We start from the raw sequence: 25,520 nt of genomic DNA, 5'->3' as shown, positions 1-25,520 counted from the left end.
CCATGTTAATAGTATGAAATTTGTGAGGTAGGAGGTCAGTTTACCTGGTTACTCAGAATTTTTTGTGCCTGCTTGAGTCTAAACACAAGAAATGCTAATTAAAGCTCATGATTGTGCTTCTTGGCATACAGATGACACATTATTAGGGTTAATTTAAGGTAAGATTGCCCGTTCGTCCTGAATGTTGCTGACTTGCTGTTTGCCTTCAAAAAGACTCTTCAGTGTTAATGAGAAATAACTGGCTGTGCACCAAAACACCACAAATCTGCCAGATACAGTAAATTTTACATTTTTATGCTTATTTTAAAAGAGAAATGTCTTGTCCTTTGGAATATTGCTCCTTTGGCAGCTGAAAGAAGATTGGAAATAGCATGCAAATGTGCTATATTAGAGCCTGCGCTAAAGCCACAGATGCAAACATTTTCTACCGCACCTGTCTGACATGTGAGTATTGTGGCTCACTGATCACCATTATCTGGTGTTAAAACACATCATTTATAACCTCCAATCAAAATGTGACAGATATTACAGGTGTGTTGCTGGTGTACATTAAACTATATATGTACAAACAGCAACCTGAACCTTGAACACGATTCACTTTCACTGTCAACAGTGATTATATAAAAACCCAAAGCCATTATCATAACAGCTATAACAGTATTCTGGATTTCACACCTCTTATGCATTTGGCCTTTACTCCCCCACATTTATTACACATGCATACAAGTGAGCTAAAAATAGTCGAGGTTTTATAATTCAGTGACTCACAGTTGCACATCTCACCTGTATGTGGGACCGACACTTAAGGACGTGCAAAACTGGCAGCTGTCAGGAAATGTGACAAGTCTCCAGGCTCGACTCGGAGTGACAATGAGGTCCGCTTTGTTAAAGTGAATTATGCTAATTATGACCACATCTCGATCAAATGCATTAATATATAGGTGTTCATGAGATCTTTACCCAGTTAAAATGGAAAATGTGCCTGACGTGTTCATTTGGTATGTTTCCCTCTCATATTTTATGTAAGATAAAAGTTACATAAATTGCAAGAGGAAAAACCTGCAGTTACTTTAAGGCAAAATAACATTCAGAACACAAGTGATTCCAAATACCTTTAAAAATTGCATCTGTATCCTACATTTTCCTTTCAAACAGGTAATTTAATCCATATCCTGCACACATCTGTCTCTTTTAGGAAGGAAAGTATGACTTGAAGGTAGACAAATCCGGGCGTGCACGCAACACGACACGTCGAAGGGGTGGGAAAGACGTCGGGAGAAGTGTTGCAGCATATTTTCTCTGGAAAGGTCAGTGAAGCCTCACTGTCATGATGGAGAAACAACGTGACGGTGCTGCTGCTGCAGTGCTGCTTTTAATGACACGATCTAACTTCATTTTCAGTGTCAATTAAAGGGCCCCAGTGAACCATGACACAGGTCGACACTTTACAACATACACACTGGGACGTCTTTGCAAAAAATACACACGTTTGTACGACACAGATGATGATTGTGACCTCGACGCCAGTGATTTCCCACAGCTACATGTGCATTATTTAGCTGGATAAAGTCCACCTTCTAAAATATGTCAGGTTGTACTTCCCACAAACATTTATATGTGAGATGGTCCAAAATCTGCACTCGCTGGTTATAACCCAATTAAAGGGCTTAAATAACCAAACTCATAACAAAATGGAACAAAACATGGCAGCGTTTATAGACACATGGTCTGGAAGTTATGGTTCTAGTTTACGGTTCTAAACCATCAATTCTTGATCGTGAAAAACAATTGTGCATTATATTCTTATAATAATAATCTGACAGACTGACTGAAGGCTATAAAGACAGATGTACCATTTTACAGCACCATGAAAATACATCAGAGATGTTTGAATCAATGCAGAGGCACAGACAGATGGAGGGGGGGTGCATCCAATAACAATCTAAGGTGGTGATCCCTCAGAAGTGGTTTAGTCCCCCTTCACCTCAGTTGTCTCCACATCTACCGACTGGACCTCTGTTTTGGAGCCACGACCATTGTGAACGTTCATATGGGAATAATGGGTCACATGTAAGCCTTTCAGATGAAGGGTTAAAGGTCATCACGCACACCGGATTGAAGCATTTGGGCCCTGTTGGTGTCAGAATCCGACCCATTTGGTGACCAAACCCCAAACTCTGGAGCATCGGAAAGAATCAAAGTGTCTGGAGTTGCAGTATTATGACACCAAAATTCCCCAAACCACCCAAATATGCAACCGTGTTACTGGTAGTTCAACTAGTAAATAAGGATTTTTCAGTAAAAAGGGAACGTAGGAGATTTTGGGGTCATTAAAAGCCCCCCCCTTAGGCAGAATAGTTCTTTACAGCATCATTTTGTACATAAAACATTTTCAAGGATTATATTTTAAGCAAGGGGACATAAAGAGTTTTTTATGTCTTTTTGTTTTCCTGTAGGGTAGTGTGCACTGACAGTTTTGTAGATCTGTTCAGCTTCCTGCGGAAAAGCTGAACAGATCATGAATTCTGTACTCTTGAGTGGCCCGAAAGGAGTTATAGTCATATTCTTCATCATTCTAAAAACGTTCTGAAAGCTAAAAACTTTTGTAGCATCTGTAACCATGGACGTCTGTGAGGAATAAAGTACCACTGCTGAGTGACAACTTGACACCAGCACCCCCTGAGACACGTGGGACACATCAGCGCAGTGCAACAATGGCGCCATGTGCCGTACGCTGATGACTGACACAAATTTTAATCCCACTTTTAGAGGACTTCTCCATAAATGCAGGAGTTGTCAGCAGGTGGCTGAATTATCCCGTCAGACGTCCCGCACACTCACACTCGGAGGAAGCCGGCAGCAGTTTCCTTCATAGTAACGGTGACGTTATGGCTGATTGTGGCTTTCAGCACTGATTCACTGGTGTCTGGCATCCAGGACTGGGCCAGAAGTCAGAGGGGTCGGACCGTGCATAGACCGTGCACGCTCCTGGTATTGACTGACCGTTTAGCACATTTTTTATATATAAATCTCACAGAATTCCATCTCTACGGTGCTGCCAAGCAGCAAGAGGCTCTTTTCTTATGCTTCGTCATTAAACATTAAATCTGTGACTCTTCTCTCTTTTACTACTTCTTTTATTTATTTATTCTTTTGATCTGACAGATTCTTGGTTGATTTTAGGACGGCTGTCCAGCAGCCTCTGGCCGTAGCTCCTCTGATGTACAAGACAGAACTTTCAGGATGGCTCCAGATTAATGCTGACCTTGGATAAACACCACAACACACAAAAGGAAGTCCATCTACGATCAAATTGATGTATTTGTATATCAACTTTGGATAGAAGTGGACACACCAGATATCCGGAGGACTTCGTCAGGCACAACCCTTTAAACAGGAAGAACACAAAGCTGTTTGTGATTTAAGACACTTTGGCTGCTTCAACACCGGCCTCATTTCAGTCCGTGTAAAGAAAGTTCCAGTTGTTCAGTAACTCAGTTGGGTCTGTGGAGCGGGAAGGGCAGCAGTGGTCTCAACGCTACGTGAGCACGCTCATGAAGTTTCTGGCCGGTGTTTTAAATAAATACAAAGCAGCAGGCTTGACAACTTCATGAATGGCTCTCCTGATCAATTTAGTATTTGAGGCATTCTGCAGCTCATTAAAGAAGTCACATGATGGACTGAGTCAGCAGGGATTCTGATAACTCCACACATATGGAAGAACTGCATACTTTGCTCTACCGTCATAATAACTCTCTTTCATCTTGAGTTGCTCCATCACTTTTTTCTTTGTCCATTCAGCACAAACGATGATGTGATTTTCATATTTCGCCTACCTACACCTTTTTTTGCCACCTCTTTTAGGCCAGTTTCACAGTCGGATCCTGTAAATGCCCTGATGCATCGTTTCCATGCTCGCCATTTAGCCGGTGAAATTACATCAGGACGACATAAAAGGAAGAAGACAATGATGGGAGGCCATTTCAGAGCAAAGATCATCAGCATCAGCGGCAAGGAGCCGAGTCTGTGGCAAAGCCAGCCATTACAATTCTCAGTGAGACCCTGATGAATCCCAGCAGGAGGCACATCGGTCTGCAAATCATTCTCTCTGGAAATACTTAAAATAGACCCTGAAAAGAGTTCACTCATAATGACTTCACGGCAGACGGCAGACTGCAGCTGCAGCGCTTTCTGTTGATATTACTATATATTCAGTCATATATAAACACTCACACAAACATCAGGAAAGTGAAATGTGGCTCGATCGGCAGGAAAGATCAACTTGATGAAAGTTCATTTGTTAGTTAAGAAACTAAAATGCTTCACCTTCCCATAGACACAATTTATTGCGACATATAAGGACTCTTTTGGATGGGACTGGTCATTTTTCCCATATAAACTGAAAAGTTTATGTAAAATACTACGTTTTTCACAGTGCAATGTGTGCGTGAAAAGGAGAAATTAGTTCTATCACAATTAAGGACATTTTTTGTATCTATTCTATCCTAAGAAATGATGCTATAAGGTTTTCTTTTTTATGAATGGGGGGGGAAACATGCTTGACCTTTGAGATTCTGCATGCAAGGCTTCCTGGCAGATGCGTGCTGGATACAGGGAAATAGTTCCTTACGATCCCCTGCGCAGAGCTTCAGCTTAAATGTCAGAGCATCACAGGTGTGAGTGAAGTTTCCAGAACCCAGCTGACCCACAAAGATCCTTCCTCTATGTGATTAGAAAAGCTCCTAAACCCCCTAAGGCCCATTTTCAAGATAAGTAGCTCTGGAAGAGAATAAGGCCAACAGGGAAATGTCAACAATAAAGCTCTAATATGGTACAGTAGCCGAAGTGTGAGGCAATAGTTCAGTTTGGACCAGGTCTCTTTGCCAGACCCTCCTCCTGGTGCAGTATCTCTCCATGCTGCTTTTGGTCACAGGGGGACACACAGGGGGTTTTCTGCCAAAATCTATCTATTTTTTCATTTCTACTATATTCCATCAAAGTCCCATTTAGGTCAAGTGTGAGGCAACACTATTGGCCGACTCATTGTTTTGGCAGGCTCAGCGTGCGTAGGGTTCCATCAGTGGCGGAAAGCTTTTGTATGAAGCTGAACTCCATCACATTTCTGTGTCTACCCTGTCAACATTTTGGTTCTTATCCAAAAGCAAAATGCTCAACGGTTAAGATTCACTGTCTCACGTAGACGTGCATGCACAGGCGAACGGAGTGATCGATTATGGAAGAGCTCCTAAATTTATGTCTGAGAGCCCGCTGCAGACGTAGGACCTTTATTTTGAAATATCAATCATATTTTTTTTACCATGTTTACACCAACCTTGGATTCTGGCAGCTAACTGCTCTGAACAGTTTGGTATCTGTAAATTGATGTGATTAAGTCACTGTGTGTCACAGGGATCATCATTTGAAGCACTTGATTGTGTTACCATGGCGCAATTCATTTGAAATTAGTCTGAGATTAATGGGAACATCTGGTGAATATCTGCCTTCTCCCTGCAGCAGCGAGCGTTTTTTTTCTCTCCGTGCAACAGCATCCATCTTGATCTTGTCATGTAATTAAGCAGCATGCATGCAGTACCAAACACACGGCGTCGCCGCTCTTCCTTTCTCAAGTTGGATTTTGATTCTGGCATCGTGATTGTCACAGTGCAGGTTTGAAGATAGATTTCTTCATTTTTACCTGGACCCAAGCTGACCAGCACGTCCCAGAGAATCCGTGCGCCTCATAGAGGTGGACCGGTGTTTACCAGAATATCTTTCCATTAAATGTCAAAATTCGTTGTGCCGACACTGATGGGACCGAGAAGGAAAGTTGCTGTACATCATGTTACATGGTTGTTGGAGTGTTGTGCAAGCGGTGGGGTGGGGGGTGGGGGGGTGTAGAAGAAGCAGAAAGAGAACCAATTTGTCAGCCACACGAACCATGACAGTCACAATCACAAGGCCGATCAAACGGCACTCCAACGTACTCTGGAGAAGTAGATCAATTCCTGCCTGTACGGCCACCCCTGATTGAAACCAGCCCCCCTCCAGTCTTGTGAAATTATAGGAGCAAATACATGAATATCATTGAATTAAAAAGACCCCAAAAAAGGTTCAGCTGCCGAGTACCGGTCGAAGACTCACCTCTTGCTGTAAATCTTTGATGATTTTGGTCTTTTTTTCCATCTCCACTTTGAGAAACTTGATCTAAAGAGAAAATAACCAGAAGATAATCAGACTGATATGTCGTTGTGACTCCCATTCGGTGATGAGCAGAGGCTCATTTGATGTTATGTTCAATAATCTAAAAGCAGCGCCAGAATTACTGTTATCCACCTCTAAAGGACATTGAAGGCAGTCTTTCCTTTGTTTTTCAGACACTATCCTTGCAGGCCTGTTGCCCCGAGCCTTTTAGGTACAAATGAACACATAAATCTTGGCGTGACAAAATTTAGCAAACAGAAAAAGGGGAAACTTTATAGCATGTGCATCGGAGGACTAGTTTCAGCAGCGCATTAATACACATTCAAGGGAGTGTTATTCACAGGGCCAGGACAGTGTGAGGGATTGCCTCCAGATAAACTCCATTGCTCTCATTCATCATAATGAAACCTCTTGTCAGCCAGGGCAGCACTTTGGACAAGAATGAAGCTCAAAGATGGTCTCATCTGGGTACACTTTAATGGATACAAGCTCCTTTTCTAATCAGCTGTCGTTTTATTTGTCCGTTGTTCACTTCTGGATCTGTCCATTGTCTCATTTAAGTGCAGGAGTTTGTAGGAGAGAGAACCCCCATTTCTACCCAGTATCACCTCGGAGAGCCTTAAACAAGACGGCAGCAGTTGACTCGCCTCCCCGGGCAGGACACGATAGCATTAAAGGTTAATGCTAAATTGCTGCCGTCGCTCCCGAGAGTGGGCAAACAAATAATGTGAAAAGTGCCTTTAAAATTTAAAAGCGCCCCATCCGTGAATCAGGGAATCGGGGTGTGATAATCACAAAACTGCGAGAGGTGAGATCACTCTGATTTGCAGTTGTCAATTAAACCAGGATGAGCATCATTTTCTTCAATTTGGAAGCTGCTAAAGAGCAGCGCTCCCCGTAACAGAACAAAGGCTCAGACACCAATGTGCTGTAGAGAAAGCCAGTCTGGGTTTGCAAATCTTTGGTCGGGGCGTTTTCCATCTTAAACTCAGATCGACAGTGCACGTTACAATACTCATAAACTACTGCAGGCAGTGAGTAACCATTTCCAATGTTCCAAGTACTGTATTTATTATGTCTGAGTGTTATCTCTGTTCATCTCCTTCCTTTTATCAGTTCTAACCCTAACCCTCCGCACGCCGGTGGCTCGTGTTCACCAGCCAGGCAAAGCCACAGATTTTGCCACACACTGTGTGTGTGTGTGTATGGTTGGCCTTTTTTTCAGCTTTCCGGTAATTCATTGTAAAAAGGCATTTCGGGCGCGGTGTGTCCTTGAGAGGAGGCTTTTGGATTGTCTGGAGGACAAAGACAAAAGGATTCATGACCTCATACTTGGTACCCGCCCCAGGGAGTCATAAACTAAGCCTCACCAGTTGACTCACCACCCCCCGAGCTAAATGCGATAACATCACGATTCATGTCTGAGTCTTTCAGTCATCACCACATCCCCAGGGAGGGGCTGAAACCACGCCCTGATGCAGCAGTTATGGTGGAAAGGTGGAAAATAAAAAACAACTTGTTCCTCAGGAGGTGTACACAAAATCAGACATATATCTGTTAATGTTGAAGTGATTCTTATAGATATTTCACTAAACAACTGCCAATGGCCCATGCTTGGCCTCCTTTTGTCCCGTGTATGAGCTTTCATCGTGCTGACATGAAACAGAATCCACTTTTATCATGATGGTCGTTTGGAAGTGCAGCACCTTCAACGAAACATTTTCCATCTGGATACTTTCCCACCTGATCTTAATGGGGTTTTACAGCTGAGAATTGGCAGATATTCCCCAGATAGTCTTTCAAGACCAGATCTTTCATGCATATATAATGGATGTGAGCTCAAATGTAAAAAATATATGAAACACCAGCTGAGACTGTCTTGGAGCTTGTTAGAGAGCACTAGACTGTCCTTCAAAATGCCCATTCGGATGAGATAGCAAGATTGATTGAGTTCCATGGAGATTGGAATGTCATTTCCCACATTTATACTGAAATAGGAACCTGCTAGGATGGTTGTAACATTCCTAATGTTGGGTCTCTGTGTGTTTTTTTTCCCGCTTCTCAAATGTTTCTGGTCAGATTTGGTGTCTTGTGCTGACGAACGTGTGAAGCATCCGTCTGCCACCAAGATTTTTTGGATTGTTTTTCATTTTTAAACCTTCAATATCGTGCTGATTATAAATAACAGTTGGCGGAACATAATGTCGGAGTCGAATTATAAAACCGGCGACAGGGATTTGTCCCTGGTGCCAGGAGAATTAATACAACCTCATGTGAAATGTTATTCGACTGTTGTTTATCTGACGGGCTGCTGTTGATCACATTGTACATTTAACCTTGTAACTGCGCAGGAGCTGGAACCGTAATAAGACCAGATTTTTATTGAAATCCCAGAATCCTAGGGCTTCTGTCGCTCTCATCCTGGCAGCAGACGTCACGCTGATTTTTTTTGATAAGGTGGTTGGCGGCGGAGCGGAAGGTGGTCCCCAAGAATAAGATGAGGAACAAGCTCTGCTTTCAACTAAAATCAACCGATTTTGTATCAGAACACCTGGGCTGGGACCCAACAGTGACTGGCTTTTGGAGTTTGGGCAAATCCCAGATTCTGCACAGGCGCTCTGTTTTTGAAGCCTTTCTGAAGTTTGTAAATAAAAACTTTTCTCTGTGTAGTTATTTCTGGGATTAGTCAGTGAATTCAGAGCCGTAGTTAGCGGTCCAAATCATTGTGAGTCACCAGAACATCTCCATTACTTAAATGTCACTGCCGTTCTTGTTGCTGTGCTGAAGCCTCCTCTCGCTCAATGTTCTGTCCTGACAATCATCATCCTGGCGCATAGGCGAGAGCCATTGTTGGACTAATTTAATCATTTTTGAACATGCAAATGTAATATCTTTGCACTTGTTTAAGCTTTAATAAATGTGTTTTGGGTATCTTGCCTGGATAGATTACCCTCGAGAAATGAGTAATGAACCCAGATTCCAATTTCATTTTTACGATACCTGTGTGCAGTTTAATTAGAAGCAGAGTGCCGGTCATCTGGACACAAGGATGAAGATGGAGGGTGGTTACTCTAGATGGATGAATAGATCAGTACATGGTCTTGGGTTATAATGGCTGCCCGTCTTTTTAATTTTACTGTGGGTGTCAGGGAAAAGACACAGGGCCTTATCAGACCCTTTCTGAGGGTTTCAATTAGGTGGTACAAGGAGGTGAAAATGGAAAAAAGCAGGCCGGCTGGGTAATGAGCACGGAACACCGAGTGGTCTGTGTGACAGGTGACAGGCCTGTTTAGGAGGGACCGGAGGCTGACGGTCAGTTCGGCGCCGTCTCACCGTGGCCTGCTGCTTCTCAGCTCGCTCATTTGCCTCATCCAGCTGCTTCTGCAAGGCTGCCTGGAGGGACTTCATTTCCTCTCTGTCAAGTGAGTCAAGAGAGAGGCAGTCCGTTAGCACATCTTCCCCAGCGCTCAGAAACATAATGGCCTTCTTAAACACCAGAGCTCGTCTGCACACAAACCAATTTGTTTTGACCAAGTTTCATTGCGTTGCCAAGTGTTTTATGGCTCAGGGTTTATGGGATTAGATGGTAATACAATTTTTTGAGCCTTTAACAAGAAAGCCCTAAAATAAATTAATGTTCCACTAGGCGAAGCTATAATTGGTTGGCTTTATGAAATTTGTAATGCAATTGTATCTGTGACAAAGTCCCCATTTAGGCCAGATTTGTTTTTTTACTGTAAGTAGACAAAAAAATCTGCTATAAATATAACATGAAGCCTAAATTAAACATACTACCAGAGGGTGTAGGTGTACAATTTGTCAATTATCGTCAACATTTTAAGACTCTAGCGATGTTTCCAATTTCCCCAGTTAGTTTTCTGATGGATGAATATCTGGTCACAGTCCGATATCATCAATGGTCAAGAATACGTGCATTAAAAAGGTTGTAGCCTTGATTCAGCAGACTGACGCGCCGGATCTCTCGAGACAGTCTGCGCGGAGTCGTGTTCGATGTATATTGAATCAGTTCAAACGGCGCGCATATTTGTGTGGTATTTGGCACTCCGGAACGCAGGCACCAGTCGTGCACGCTGAATTATGGATCGAGTGGGCAGCTGATTTGGGTCAGTGATTTTCAACAAAGCATTCGAGCCCGGCTAAATTCAAATGGTCTATTTATGGTTTCTTGGTATGAGTGCAGAAACACACACTAATGCATCCGTTTGTCCGTCACCATTGAAGGTGTCTCACTGCACAGAAGCCTGATCCCCTTGTCTTTTATCTGATAGTGGCTCCCGTCTCTTGGCAGATTTTTTCCTCCCCTCAGCAGCCAGTCAACCACCAATGCTCTGGCATTTCATTTATATTCTCATCTCCCGTGTGCAGGACCGGGAAGCATGTTGTAAAAATAATATCCAAATTGTCCCAGCTGACAGAAAAGTGAACAGGAGAGAGAGATGTCTTCTGCAGGTGCATATGAGGCAGAGAGCATGAAAACATCGCGTCTACCCCAAAGTTTATGAACCTTTACATTTTTTTCCTGGTCAATAAATAACATGTATCTGCGTATTTTTATTGTTTTTGGTAAAAACACCAGATCTCTGATGATTCAAAGGAGTGAAGTGGTAATCAGGTGTGGCAGGCATGGAAGCTGCAAGGGCATATAAATTATGCTCCCGATCACAATCGGTGTCCAGACACCGAGATTCAAGTTGCCGCATTATTGTTTTTAGACGTGTAAGAGCCGCCGTACTGTGGTGATGGGTTATTGATTGGCCATCGAGATACTTCACACACGGGGCCAGACTTCAATCAGCCTGACATTTCAGAGAGTGAAGGCCAGAGATGAGTCCTAATCATTGAAAGTCTCATTACACCCAGCAATTATTCAGAAGTTCCTAACAGGGAAGACTTTTGTGTCAACCCTTTTCCAGCTCGATGCAGAAAAGATTAAACATTACGTGTCTGATGAGTATATTTGTATCTATTGTTATTTGCAGATTTGCAAGAATTAATGCTAGTAAATTACATTATTACTTGATTTATTTTCCTTAATGACTGGAGGAGTAATCCATATTTCTGATGCAAGTCTCCAAATCACAGAAGTCAAAGTGAACAAATCAAACAATTCTTCCATTGAATCTTGTTCAGTGGTAATGATGATTTGGACCTTCACATCACAAGGAAGGTTTTTAACCAAAGTTTTGGGGGTAGCCGACAGCCCCAACGATGCTGCTACTTTACCTCTGTTTGTGGCTGAGCTCCAGGATCCTCTGAACATCCTTCTTGGCCACAAAGTCATCATTTTTCAATGTCTAAAAGAGAACAGACGACATTTTTCAGGTAAGACCGTTCTGCATAACACAGGCCATCAAGGCAGCATGCATACATATATAACCAACGTTCAGGAGAGAGCTGAACTGAATATGATTTCCTAGAACTGTACAATAAATGATGCTGATAAATTCCTGTTTTCAAGGCTGCCAAGTGCTCTGAGCAGATGCTCAAAGCTCCAGAGTAAACTTTGAAACAGAAGAACACTGTAGTAAACCAGCAAAAGCCCTAGAATCATGAAATAATTGAGTGGTTATTTGAAAACGAGGCAGCGGATACCCCGCAGATGTAAATATCCTGTAAACATCTCCCATTTGGTGTCTTTTGAAAATCCTAACGAAGGTGCAGACAGACATGCAGATTGGCTTCTACTGGTGCCTAATATCTGCCTGCTAGGTAATTATGGATTAGTCAGATCTGTGATTGCCTAACAAGCCCTCCTAGATATTTCTATTTGTTGCGAGCCGAAGAAGAGCAATTTTAAAAGTTCTAAGAAATCGTGAACTCAAGGAGGGGAAAAAACCGGTGCCTGAAGGTAATGTCTGTGGCAATTAACATTCCCATAACCCCCCCATCCCTCTGTTCTGTCAGTGAGGACATGTTCTTTCCTTTTCTCTGGGTATACAGCACAATTATTGAAAATAGATCACTTTTATCCCTGCAAATTCAACGCAAAGAACTACTTCACAGGTTAATTCCAATCCACTGCTTCCTTGTGTTATCCTTCCCAAAATAAGGCTCAACCCAAAGCTAGAACATTTAGTGTGGAGAGGTTTATTTTTGTAATAAAACACTCCAGATTTAATTGACTTCTCCCTTTGCTAAATGTGCTACACTTTGTAGACATTTTAAATGATCTGTGTACACATCCAACCAGCAAGCAGTGATTTTCGCTTCACTACAAAATTTTGAATACCGGCATTTTGAGTGACTTTAATCTTTACTCTGCCTGAATCATTTATGCCCTCAATCAAGCTGATTTCATTCTTTTACACAGCGAAGAACAGAGACATTTCTGCATGCTTCTTCAATGTAAATGTAAAGTGTGAAGGAGGAGAATAGGCAGCAGATCACATGCCACTGTGGCGTTATGTTACTGTTGTTTCATCCAGTGCCGTGAGAATCATTGCACAACCCTCCAACTGTAAAAAGGCACTGCTGGGACATGGATTTAAATACGTCCCTCAATTATTCAGTCTTTCGGTTCTCTCACTTCATTTGGTTTTCTTGGAGTCTCGCTCAACCTTCGGGGGAGCAGATCCAGGGAGGTGCGATTTGTTAGTGTGGTCGCTGTTCATGTAGAGGAGGAAAGAATCCCTGGCAACGACCTTGAAAATGTAGGCCAGCCATGACGATCCGCGGCTCACGAATAATGTTCGTGTCCAAGCTTTACTTTGAAAGGCTACAAAACGAAAGAGGAAGACTTATTTTACGTGTGCTTCGATCGCGCCGGCTGACATAAAAGGCTAAATAGATTGAGGTGTATGAATTCTTATCAAATTCTTTTGCAAACTCCAAACAGGAATGTATTTAGTAGCGCTCCCTGAGGTGATGTAGTTATGACATTGAATTTAAACAACCAAAGCATTTATCCTTCCTTTGATTTTTTTATTTTTTTTATTTTTATTTTTACAGACTTATTACCTCAAGGCCTCTGCCACAAAGACACTCCTTGTCAGAGAAATCTTATTTATGAGGGTCACTGAATGTCACCTTTAGGCCACTCATTAGAGCTATAATCACTTCACATCAAATAGTTGCAGAAACTCAAAATGTTTCCCTCGTTTGACATGATTTCCCTTAACTCGATTTATATGTAGATGATGCGCATGCCCCGAAGAGGAGTTCCGTGCTGCCAGCCAAGCCTCCGCCCTGACCAGTGTGCTTGAGCAGAGCCGGTGTAGGAAGATGCCAATGCATCTCGCCTGGAGTGAACAGACATCAAAGCGGACCCCGGGGAAAATGGTAATCAGACTCTGCATGCTGCAGCAGAAACACTGCGCGTCCATCAAAAAGCGCACGGCCGCATGAAAAAAAGAAGTGTGCACGATTATCCAACTTCATTTTCTGATAATTCTGTGGATCCGCAAAGAAAAAGTTGCCTGAAGCTTATAAGCCGTCTCAGCATTATCAGCACCCAGGGTGTAAATGGCCAAGAGGGGCTTTCTACCAGATCACTGCCGTACACGCGTGTGCCAGTAAAACATTAGAGATTATTAAACTGTTCAGGAAAAAATGGAATCTTCATTTTCTGTGGAAATGGGTAATGAAGCTGACCTCAACCGACCGGTGGAAAATTGCATTATATGCATTATCTTTAACTGAGATAATTGTGTTTTTCGACTCCCAGAATTGAAATATCTATAGTATAATGAGGTATATTACTTGATATGAGGTTTAATGCTCATGACAGATATACAAGACCCCTCTCATACCCTTTTTTTTTTTTTAATCAAGCCTCATCATTGTTGAATTTGCTGTAGCAGTTTGGGTGTTCTGGTAGCTCTAAAAGGTTCACTGTGTACAAAGATGTCTTTAATTACCATTAATGGAAGCAAAAGCCTGTAGCAATATTGAAAGCAAAAAGGTAAAATTTATTTCAGTTTCAAAAATAAATAAAATAAAAAGCTACCTGCACCTTCATTAACCCACAAACCGCACAATCAAAGAAGTAATTTGTTCTCCATCGTTTTGATTCAGCAAACACTGGCCATCTGTTAATCCCGCGGTGTGGGACTTTTCCTTTTACATGTAAAGAGGTGACCGTTAGCTTTTAGCGCTCGCCAACAGATTTCACACGCCAGAGAAGATTCCAGCTTCCAATATTATGCCAGGGAAACACCAACGGACATCAACCGTGTTTGTTTGGTGATTCTCACTGCAAGCTGGGAAGAGTTGCTTGCTAAGACAAGATTTTGTTCATTAGCGTCACACAGATGAAGACCCAGGAAATTCTGGCCAGATGTACTAATAATCAACGTGACGGCCAGGCCGAACGTTAGCCTCTTTGGTGTGTTTCTGAATCTGAAGTTTTCTCAAAACCACCAATTTACATATTCAACAGCTGCAATTCCCGGTACATTTCCTGCAAATAGCATGAGTTGGCCTCAGCCAACTATAAACATTTTCACATACATATATTCCATAGTTGGTGAGCGAATGATTGGATAGCAGATTAATTGAAAATCATATGAAAAGAGTGGAGGGGTTTCATCGTCAGACAGGCTGAAAATGAGCTCCAGCCCAGAAGCCAGGGCAGGCTTGGCCTTCAAACGCGGCCATGTCGCTCACAATGATGCTGCCTACCTGAAGGTTGCCTTTTATGCTGTCCAGTTCCTTTGATGTTTTGGAGAGCTGGTGCAGGATGTTGGTGCGTTCACTGAACACTTCCTTTAGCTTCTTTTCCAGCCCATCGTAGCCATGTCTGCTGAGGAAAAACAGAGCACGGTTGCATTATGTTCAGGAGTCGGGATATAGTGGTCAAGAAAAAGATCAGTTTATATCCTACTGTGCATGTTTTAAAGAGGTAAATTCTGGATATATCAGAGCTTCATTTCCAGGCTTTAATAGAAGCCAATGTTATGATGGTGAGCTCCAGCCATTATGAAGACAGTTTCATTTATTTGAGCAGGACACAATGAACACCAGAAATCCAAAGGAGGTCAATCTGAAAATTGGTGGCTCTATAATTCTCATCTGATTCTCTTTATGCTTTCTAAACGTTTATATTGTCAGATTCATCTTACATCCCAGTTTACTGACTGAAGGATGGCCACAAACGAGGGCCACAATTTCCCCAAAAGCAATTAAATTAACAAGACCTTTAGCCTCTAAATTTGTTATTAAAATACTAATGACAAACACTAACATCAATAAAGATAAAAGGAACGACAGCAGTAATTTATTATTTATTCCTTAGTTAGACACTGGGATAAATACATGATTAAAGAATTGATCTAATGGCCAATAAGTGTGAAAAATATTCTACAGGCTGCTGCTATATTGGCAGGTCAGACTGATCGGAGTTATTAGAGGTTAGCACGACCACAAGGCTCTATATGCTTCTCAGATATGTTTTTCATTCTAAGGCATGTTTTTCACTTTTGACATTTAAAAGCTTAGCTGATCACTATGGGAATGAGAGACTTCATCACTAAAAAGGAATTGGAAGACATTTTTGTATCCTTAGCCACTATAGCTCAATTTGTATTGGAATGCTTACAAATGAAAACATTGACTGAACCCAACAAACTTCAGCACAAAAGGAAATTGTTCATCTAATAGTTTTCGATCATTTTTTTTTTCAGTTTTAATCACCCCGCTCCTTAATTTTGACTAACCCCTTTTTTAACGGTTGCTGTTATTCTAAATGTAATCGTTTCGGCTTTGACCTTGTTCAAACATTTGGTTAGATTCTTTATCAACGCGTAAAAAAATAAGTCAATCGGAAATCTACTGCGCGACTTTGAGGGATACAAAGTTGCATCCAAACATGGAAGACAAGTGGGGGTTGGTCCCCGATCAGTGTTTACAACCTAATAGAATAAGGCCCTGAGGTTCTATGAAGTAAATAATACCCCTGACACGGAGACACATAGTTCCCATGGTTCCCCTCATTCTTCCATAAACTGCTCATTACAAACCAGTAGTAACGGCTGCATGTCGGCACCATGAACTGTGAGAGTCCACTGCTGTGGCAGAAAAGTGCCAGACAGAAAATTCTCACCACAAATGGAACCTACGGGCACACAGCAACAGAGCAGTAGCAGATCTTTTGCGGCCTGTCTGTCCATCCGCAGGTGCAGTCAAACCCAGAGAGTGATGGGGTGTCAAGGTTTATTGGCTCTGATTATTGAGGAAAATATGTCTTTGCCATCTGAGGCAGAGCGGGTCTGACCCCGCAGAACTGCCGAGGCTGAAAGAAAGGCTACCTAACACAACAGTCAACAGCCAAGCCATGTCTCAATAAGAGAACCCGAGGTGAGGGCAGCTATAGGCTGCCGGGAGCAGGACTGGCTGAGTGTGTCTCCTCTGCTGCCTGTGTTTGTTCAAAAAGGTAGAAATAATTAATCAAGACCATTTTTTGTGGCCTACATGTTTCATACAAATGGTGTATGAGCCTAATTGAGCCATGGGTAACATCTGTCCATCCGTCCATCCACCCATGTGGCCCAATGCCAACGAAGCCGTCCCCCATATTCTGCTCAGAAATTAGCTACTAAATGAGCAAAGAGCAGATTGAGCAATCTTATGCAATCTTATAAATGCTCATAGCTACTTTTGGGAAATGAATTTCAGCAGACGGACCTGTTGCAGATGAGCACCAATTAAAAGGATTTCAGTGGACTCTTCATCATCGGAGGCTGCCCCTGTGGACTTTTTTATTACACACCTTTAGCTGAAAGGCGAGCACCTCAATCCCGATCCCACACGTCCCCAGCTGATAAAACTGCATGGAGTTTTCCTTTCGTTGTGCTGTTTCTACTGCCTCTTTGTCCGCAGTATTTAGAACATTAATAAACATCTTCACTGTGGTGTTGTTGAACATCATCTGCATATTGTGTAGACTGAACCTGCTGGCCTGATGGTTCTGACTCTACAGGTGAATCTGCTTTGGTCCAGCAGTAAATCTCATTATCGCATCAGAACGTGCTGGTCCAGATCGAGCCTGGGTCCTATGTGGAACACGCTGAACACATCACCCGTCTGTCTTCCCGTTTAATATTCAGCACTGTATCAGGCAGGAGCCACAAAACCAAACAGCCCCTGAATAAAAATGGAGTTTATTTGCTTTGTGCAGATTACGAGGAGACAGCAGTTTATGTGGTATTTCCAATTTCAGGCTGGATTAATTACACCATTAGAAGGGTGAAAATGAATAGCTTTAATAAGGGGGACTGCCCAAGGTCTGTCTCTGAATTAATATTTTCCTCCAGCAGAGCGTGGCCACCATCCAACATCCGCCACCGACGTCAGCCATGTTTACCAACTGCTGTATAAATATCACACACGGGGGGGTATTAATGGCGCCCATGCCAGGACATGTCTGCTGTTGAAGTTGATCATTTGGTGATGTAATGAAACGGGTTTATAGTGAAGGAGCCAGTTTTGCTTCTCCGGGGGCGGTCAGTGAGCAACACTACACGTCTGCTCTGCACATATGCACAAAAGTGCACAACCAAATGTTAACACCTCCCGATGGTCAGTCAAAAGTTTCAATTTGACCACGAGGCTGTAAATGACAGCGTAAGTATCCAGCCACCACAAGCTGGAAGAATATAAGATGTAAAAAAATATCTATAAGAGCAGAAGCTATTTAGTTATTGAATAAATCGGATAGATGAAGGCAGCATAAACCAATTTAACACATGAGCAAATGATGCAAATATTTGCCGTCCTTCATTCTTTCTCGGTTTATGGGATTGAAATTGGGATGGGCGGTGAAGTAATGGCTTTGCTATCTTAAAGATGTTTGCGTGAGTGGTTAGAAGATGTTGACCCCCTGGTTAATTATCTAAAGCATCGGCGCTCTGAAATATATATGCCTCTTCTGAATTTGAGCGGTGGATTTGAAGCCGTACGTTGATCCTGCTGCTATTTCCAGCTGTTTCTTTCTAGTTGTGCATTTTCCCACCGAAGCAGATTTAAGATGTTGAAACAGAAACACTTAGCATATTGAATGAATAATTCTGCGATTCCTCACGGGCATTTTCACGCAAAAGTAGATCCCTCGACATTGAGCCTATTATCTGCATGTGCTTGGAAACAAGACCGTGCGCGTGCAGGAAGGCACTTGGGGAAATGGTCACCTGTCAATAAAAAGTAGCGCCAACAAACATTTGTGAGTTTTGGGAAAAGATGGGGTGGCTTCAATAAGCCTTATCTCCTGGAACTTCATTTATAATCCATAAGAAATTGAAAGCAACCACTTTAAACAATCCCGACTATGTATCTGGGAAATAAGAATTCATAAAAAGTACAAAGCATCATCCAAGTATCTTTGTCGCTCTCTCAGTTTTTCTTTTAGTCAACCCCCCCCCCCCCTCCTTTTTCTGCCTTTTGTTAAGCTCATCACAAGAGGCAGCCTGCTCTCTTTGGCTGTCATGTCCATAAAACCTTCTCGACTAAAGTGAGGAAACTGGAAAAAGCTGAAGCCATTTCCTTTGATATCATCCCTGTCACAGACTGTTTTTGCTTTTTTCCTCTCACATACGCTCGGCCTTCGCTGCACTTTGCATAATACAGAGATAAACACTTGTGCCTTGTCTCCCTTCAGATTGATGTATAATGCCTGGCTCATTTGTTCCATCTCACAATGGTATTTCACATCCCGGGACCTGCATTATGTTGTTCTAATGATGGTTTTGGAAGCACCTTCACATGGTTGACAGCTACAATTAGAGATATATGGGTATCAAATGCAGTTCTGTCCCTCTAAGCTTTTCTGATTTTATGCAACGCCGTTAACAGCATTGATGATTGTGCTATAATTAACCTGCATTAGGCTTGCCCTTTTGTGTTTACTCTAAAAAGACCTTCTCTTCCAACATCAAGGCTTTTTGATGTGGCAGACTAAAAAGCAATCCCTTTTGAACCTTACATTTTCCTAGAGAAACATTTTCCTGACATGTAATCCAGCTTTGTTCCTGGATTTGGCAGGGATAATGCTGCAGGAATTATGCTGATTGTATGTTTTCACCAGAGGCAACATCGTCGGGACAACCTCAACTGAAAAAGTATGAGGTTGTTGGAAGGAAGAAAAACCCCAGGAGGCTGTGAGGGGAAGGTTTTCTTGTGATTCTGCGTATTATTTCACGTATATCGTAGGATTCTGTGATCCAAAAGCACCACGCAGGAGGAGATACACATATAATCTTCTGCCTCATCTCAAAGATGCTCAAATTCATCTCAAAGATGCACAGCAGACGACTGGAGGATGCTCATTATTTACATATAGTGTTGATTTGGTCAGGAAGCAACCAGCTACCTGCTGGGAACTTTCTCAGCTAACGAAGATCCTCGGAAAAAGAATTGCCGATTAATCGTGTCCTTTGACGCCTTCCCAGTGCTCGTGTTTGATCCTTCCCACGCAGAAGCAAATTTTACACACTCCAAGTCATCTGCTATTCTTTGCTGAGAGTGCAGAGGGTAACAGACCACAGACCATCGGGAGGGCATCATAAACCACGGATAATTAACCAGGCATGGGTAACAAATGCCCACCGAGCAGACCAGAGTAAAGGACTGGTGCTAGTAGTTTGGGTCTAACATGGGAAACAAAATGGACAAAATGTGTGTTTTGGTTGTTGGAATTTCTTTTTTCTTTTTCTTTTTTTTTTTGCATTTAATTGTTTTACGGTAGCATCTGTCGGATAATAAATTCTTAACACACGTATTTTACATCAAGGCCATTGCAGGAAGTGTCTTCACGTCCGCTACGTCACTGGGGAAAAAAGCAATAAATGGCAGTGGGAGAGTGTGGGATGAGGAATTTAGGCCTGGATGAGCTGATAACCCAGCAGTCGGCTCCAAAATGGAAAACTGCGAAGGCGAGACGGCATTAGGATCAATTGTTTTGCTCCAGACAGGCTGACAGTTGCTGGGCTCTTGTCTTTGATTGAGGGGATGAGCTGGTTTTCTGACTTCTCTCACTTGCCCCATTGATTTGCCACATTGCCACCTCTTTAAATGAATCTTCCGTCAACCTTTTCATCAAAACGGCTCCTCTTTAGGCGCCTTAAAGCACCTGAATGCGACTAAATATGCAGCTTTGCACAGAAAAGCCTGCAGGCTGCTATTATGCTGACCGTGACGTAAAGCAAAGCAAAACCAAACATGAGTCAGGCTCTCCAGCAGTAGGGAGCAGACCTGTGAGGAACGCTGCACACAATGAGACGACAAAAGAGAGATCTGAGCTGCCCAAATGCATGAATTCAGACCAGCGTTCATCCTCCCATTCCCAGGAATTAGTCTGCGGGGGAAGTTGTGGGTTATGATGCCCTCGTGGACGTCGTTCTCACACATACGTAAACCACACCAAAGCTTTATTTAATGCCCCTATATGATTATGTTATTTCCCCCCAGTCTTGAAGATTCTTTTCACCTTTTTTTCTTTTTTTACACAGTCGTGTTTTAGTGGTTTTGGTTTTAAATGTAGACAACTTGTATGGAGAAGGATTGTCTGAAGTGATTTTTCTTTTGCCCAGTCAGGAGTCACCAGCGTACGTGTTCTTTATTGTCTCATCTTTGATCGGAAAGAAAACAACAAGAGCTTTGGCCCGACGGCAATTTTCTGATGAATATTCCTAAAATGGCTTCACCCCTCCTCGTTTCATGCATTAGCTGCTCTTTGATCAACAGGACCTTTTCTTTAATATCCAGGTGGACGTCAAGGATGATGAGGGGAGATTTTGGAATGTTTGAAGTGCATCTTGGATGCACAGCTGTGCTCCTCTGCTGAGCCGGGACTCTAATGGCATCTGTTAGCACCAGAGGGTTGTATTTCAAAGCACTGCTGGAAACAACATTCCATTCATTTTATTACTGTAATGACTCAGAGCCTGGAAAAGCTTTTTACCACACAAGCTCCCACTAAAGTGGAGGTGAGCTCCATGTTCACATTTAATAATTATTAATTTAAATAAGCCGCAATATGTGAATCATAAATCATTCAGCATGTTTTTATAAAATAATTGCGATTTCTGCTGTTCCGCTGCAGAAACGCCTCCCGCTCATTTTAAACAGAGCTGGTTGCTATAGTAATCTTGGAGGAAAGTGTTCTGGCTGTCAATCACTCGTAGGAATGTATTTTAAACACTTGTATAAGGCCGGATGTCAAAGTGGGTGTCTGTGATGGCTGTGAGCGGCGAGATGGCGGCCTGCAGCGGGAAAACGTCCCTTAAAACTTGAACAAATCTATAACATAGGAGGTCAGGTCGATGATTGCCACCCATCGCACATACAAATGTGCTTTGTTAGCAGCCACAATAGCAGCTGCATTAAAATATTAGCACTGTAATCCAGTTACATGTAAGACTCTTTACATGTGTGAAATGTTAAAATTAGAACCGATCTAATTAGCATATCCAGCATGTGAAGAATCCATGCTAATCTGCAAGCCATTCCTTTTGATCAATTATACCACATCATGCCGCATTTAAATCGAAATTATCCATCATGCCTACAAATACAGGCGAGCTTACGTTGGGCCAAAATGGGCCGAGGTTAATGGAGGTCTCCACCCTCTGTTGATAAGAAGGAATGTTGCTTTGCTCCAGTGAGTGACGGGAGAAGGTGAGGAAAAGTTATCTAAATCCAGATAATTATCCACTAACTTCATTTGAGAAATCCCAGACCTCTTCTTACATTCCCAAGCTTATTCGCCCTATTTCTCCAGCCCCTCGCTGTCCCCATCTGTTAGCGGCATCCTGGATCATCCAGCTCAGCTTTCAGCGGTTGTTTTCCGATTCCAATCAGGAGGCAACAAACACAAACATCAACGCCAAGGCTGACAAACGGCTGTCTCATGTGACGCTGACAACAAGCAACACTGCGGCATGCTGGGACTTCTCACAACTCTGACGGCTCAGTCTGTCAGACTTATTTGCTTTCCCTTTACGTGATTTGGTGATTAGTGGTAAAAAAAAACCCAAAAGCGCCCAAGTCCTTCTCCCTCTGAAGATCTTTTTAGTTTACTGGAACACCTCTGGGGGTCCCGATGGATGGAGCTGCAGCTTCACAGAGAGAAAAAAAAAAAATATATATACATATATACATACAGTACATACACTCTGCAAAAGAGACATCAATCATTGGTCTCAGGCATTTTTGGGGTAGTTTCATCAACACACATCTACTCCTTCTGGCATCGCTTCACTCGCTTCTATTGGGCCGGCCGCTAAAAGGGCCACGCATTGCGGCTGGCCTCTTGCTTTCCCGTCTCTAAACGTCCGTGATAGTTTGTATTTTGTTCCAGCTTGACCTCGTCTCCAAAAACATTTCTGCATTGAAAAAGCCTCAATCTCCCCGTGCTGAACTCGGCTCCTCCCAATTGCATGTCGGGGAGGGGGAATAAATACCCGCTAGATGATTTTTGTTTGGGGAAAAAAGGCTTTACCCTGGAGCACAGGAGAGTCGGAAATGGCTTCATCATTCATAACTCAGAACTGCTGCTGGAGCTACCTGTGTGTGAATATGTTCAGCAGAGAGAATGCTGATATCTCGCAGCTCTAGGGGTTAATGAAAATGCCATTTTAGCATTAATTTGCATAACAGTCAGGTCGCTTCAGACAGATCGGGGCATCATGTCTTTAAGTTGGCCTCAATTATGGTTTTCCAGGCCCAGTTTTGGAATACTGTCATCTATTCTGGGCTGTCTTCACAAGCCCAGACAAGTTACTCAGCTGTCGAAATTTTCTCTGGCCGTAGGACACCGAACCGTCAAACTGCTGCTTTTAAATATTTACCAAAGGTTCTCGCATCACCCCACAGTCGGCTTCATCCGTATCGAGTCCAGCAGCCAAAATCAGATTTGGCTGGTTGTTCTAAAAGATACTGAATTTTTCTGTCAGGCGGCCAAAGAAAGTGAATGAATCCAAACGGTTTTAAGGTAAATGGCTGTAAAGGATTTGATTGCTAGTTTCAAAAGAAAACTTCTGATGTTTATCATTTTGCATTTTGCAACTGACAAGTTTGTCCAAGTTGAACAAACCCCAAACTGCTCCAAACTGGTTACTCTGAATATTCATCCCACATGAATTAAAAGATTATATGTACTCTATCTGGGGCATCTGGCACAATTCCGTCAGTCTTGGTAGTTGAGTTTCCTGAAGAACTTTTCACCTTGGACAGTAAAAATCCCAGATAATACTGCTGCTGCGTGTCTGTGTCTCCTATCTTCGGCTTTATATTAACTGTGAACTCTATAATGGAGCAGAAATGTCATTAAATGGTCTTTAAAAGGGCATTTACCCAGAAATGCTGAGTGGTCAGAGCCCACGGTGAGACCTTTTATGCTGTGTGTTGGACTGAGGAAACTATCCACACAGCAAAAAGCAGATATCCTGTAAAAGGCAACCGTTTGTGTCCAATGATGGTTATTCATTTATAAACTATGCAAGAACCAGGGAACAGTTTCAGCCTCCTTCCCCAAAGTTGTGAACGGAGATGTTAAAACTTTACTGAATCCAAAAGCAAAGCAGGTTTTCTTTTCACCGACGTATGAGAACCTGCCTTTTCTGGTCCATCACCTGCTAATATTAGCCCTCCAGGGAGGCAGTAGTTACTTTCATTTAATTAGTTCTTTTTTTTATTTTATTTTATTTTTTTTACAAAACTGTTCAAGTATTGAAAATACCAAGCCTACTACAGCTTTTAGTTTTTAACTGTACTGAATTATAACAAAGTACAAAAGAAAAAAGTTAGAACATAAAAATGCTAGCTAATTCTAATTGGTTGGGTTTTCTTCACACACAAAGCAGATGTCAGGTTGACATTAGATGATTAATGTGGACTGCCTGTCCCACTGTCCTTGTTTTACTTGGGTTGAATGGCGTCGTCACACTCAAAACTGCAAAGCCTCTCCGAAGTTAACAGATTATCTATAACAGATAATGACGCTAATCTGGTGCTCTGAGAGGAAAATGTGACCCAGACAAAATACATTTAACGTGACACAATGAGCACACGTGCTCGTGGTGTGAAGCCGGGACTCTGAGTGAATTTAAAAAGCATCTTTGTGCTGCAGAGCCCCACAATGAGGCTCCACCATGGAGGGTAATAAATGTGACGAATGCTTGATGGGCTGCATTTCCCCCCCTCAAATTGGACAAATGGAGGAAGAATTAAACGCCCAGAATAAGAGACATGTTCTCCGAGGACAAGTCTTTAACGATGCCGCATCTGCATTTTTCAATTTGAGCTGTGCCAAATATAGATCACTGGACATCCATTGTTAAGCTGATTCCTGTAAGACGGATGGAAGCCGGGGAGGGGGGAGGATCAGTTACAGGGGCTTACGTATCTGATTTACCAATGGCAAGTCAACAGTTCTCACTAGGCAATAACAAAATTTTTAGAGCAACCCTAACCTGCCTCCCTTTGGGAGGAAGCGGGCGACAAACCAGGGCTGAGATGGCGCCGCGGTAGATCCGGATGACTGTAGTTTTATCACGCTAATTCCTGTAAACTGTGATTTTCATTGACCTTGACAGTTGCCAGCAGCTTTTCCCCCTGCTGAATCTTATTTGCGTGAAAGAGGGATGCTAGTTGAATTTGTCACGTGCAGTCCGAGCCAGAATGTGCACAGATAGCGTCGCTCCAATCAGCGAGCCACCGCCCTGCTTAAAGCCGGAGTCGAGGCTTGGCTCTCCACTCCAGATCCTGGCTCGGCCAGTGACAACACCGGGGATCATTTCCCACTGCTCTGCTGCCAGGACCATTAACATTTGGATCGCTGGGAGAGAGAGGAATCATAAGCCGATGCCTGTGATGAAGTGAGACAGTTGATGGCTAAAGCTCGCGTAGTGTTATTGGGCAGAATGTCTTGTTTGTTGCTCTGGATCGTGCTTTCTTCTTTCAATGTGGCCGATGCTGTACGATCCTGCACCTAATCAGAAGGGCAAAGCGGGCGGTGGTGTCATAGCTCAACCGTGTCTCCACTGGCTTGAATGTCTCTCTCCGTTACTGTCAAAAAGCGTGAAATATCTAAAGACATCAATACGTGAAAGAAAAACGTGCCTTTCTCCGTGTCTTCAGTTCATGCGCGACCTTTAAGATTAACGCAGTGCCACCTAATGTTAGCATCAATTTGCCAGTCCCCCTAGACTTCTGTTGGTTCATTTTTGATCCATGAATTAAGCATAAAAATAATAGAGTGAGATGCAAACGGCTCACACTCCCTAAAATGACACAATTACTTGCATTAAACATAATAAAGATTTCCACAAAACCATTAAAGGTGCAAAAAGCTGCACTTGAGGGAAAGA

General features: G+C 42.7%; 1 protein-coding gene across 3 annotated transcripts in view; it reads right to left on the bottom strand.

Annotated features, from left to right (window-relative positions):
* luzp2 (leucine zipper protein 2) overlaps nt 1-25,520 on the bottom strand; it is a 66,210-nt gene that overhangs the window by 14,736 nt on the left and 25,954 nt on the right. For 2 of the 3 annotated variants that reach the window (XM_029846390.1, XM_003969787.3), the window contains exons 2-5: nt 14,842-14,962; nt 11,446-11,516; nt 9,535-9,616; nt 6,142-6,204 (exon numbers count right to left, since the gene is read on the bottom strand). In XM_029846390.1, the coding sequence (XP_029702250.1) occupies nt 6,142-6,204; nt 9,535-9,616; nt 11,446-11,516; nt 14,842-14,962 (337 nt within the window). The remainder of the gene's footprint in view (nt 1-6,141; nt 6,205-9,534; nt 9,617-11,445; nt 11,517-14,841; nt 14,963-25,520) is intronic. The other variant, XM_029846389.1, reaches the window with a different exon arrangement.

Source organism: Takifugu rubripes, chromosome 13 (assembly GCF_901000725.2).
Source record: "Takifugu rubripes chromosome 13, fTakRub1.2, whole genome shotgun sequence".
Classification (NCBI taxonomy): Eukaryota; Metazoa; Chordata; class Actinopteri; order Tetraodontiformes; family Tetraodontidae; genus Takifugu; species Takifugu rubripes.
The sequence above is the reverse complement of the archived record's forward strand: the minus strand, read 5'-3'. Positions and strand labels throughout refer to the sequence as shown.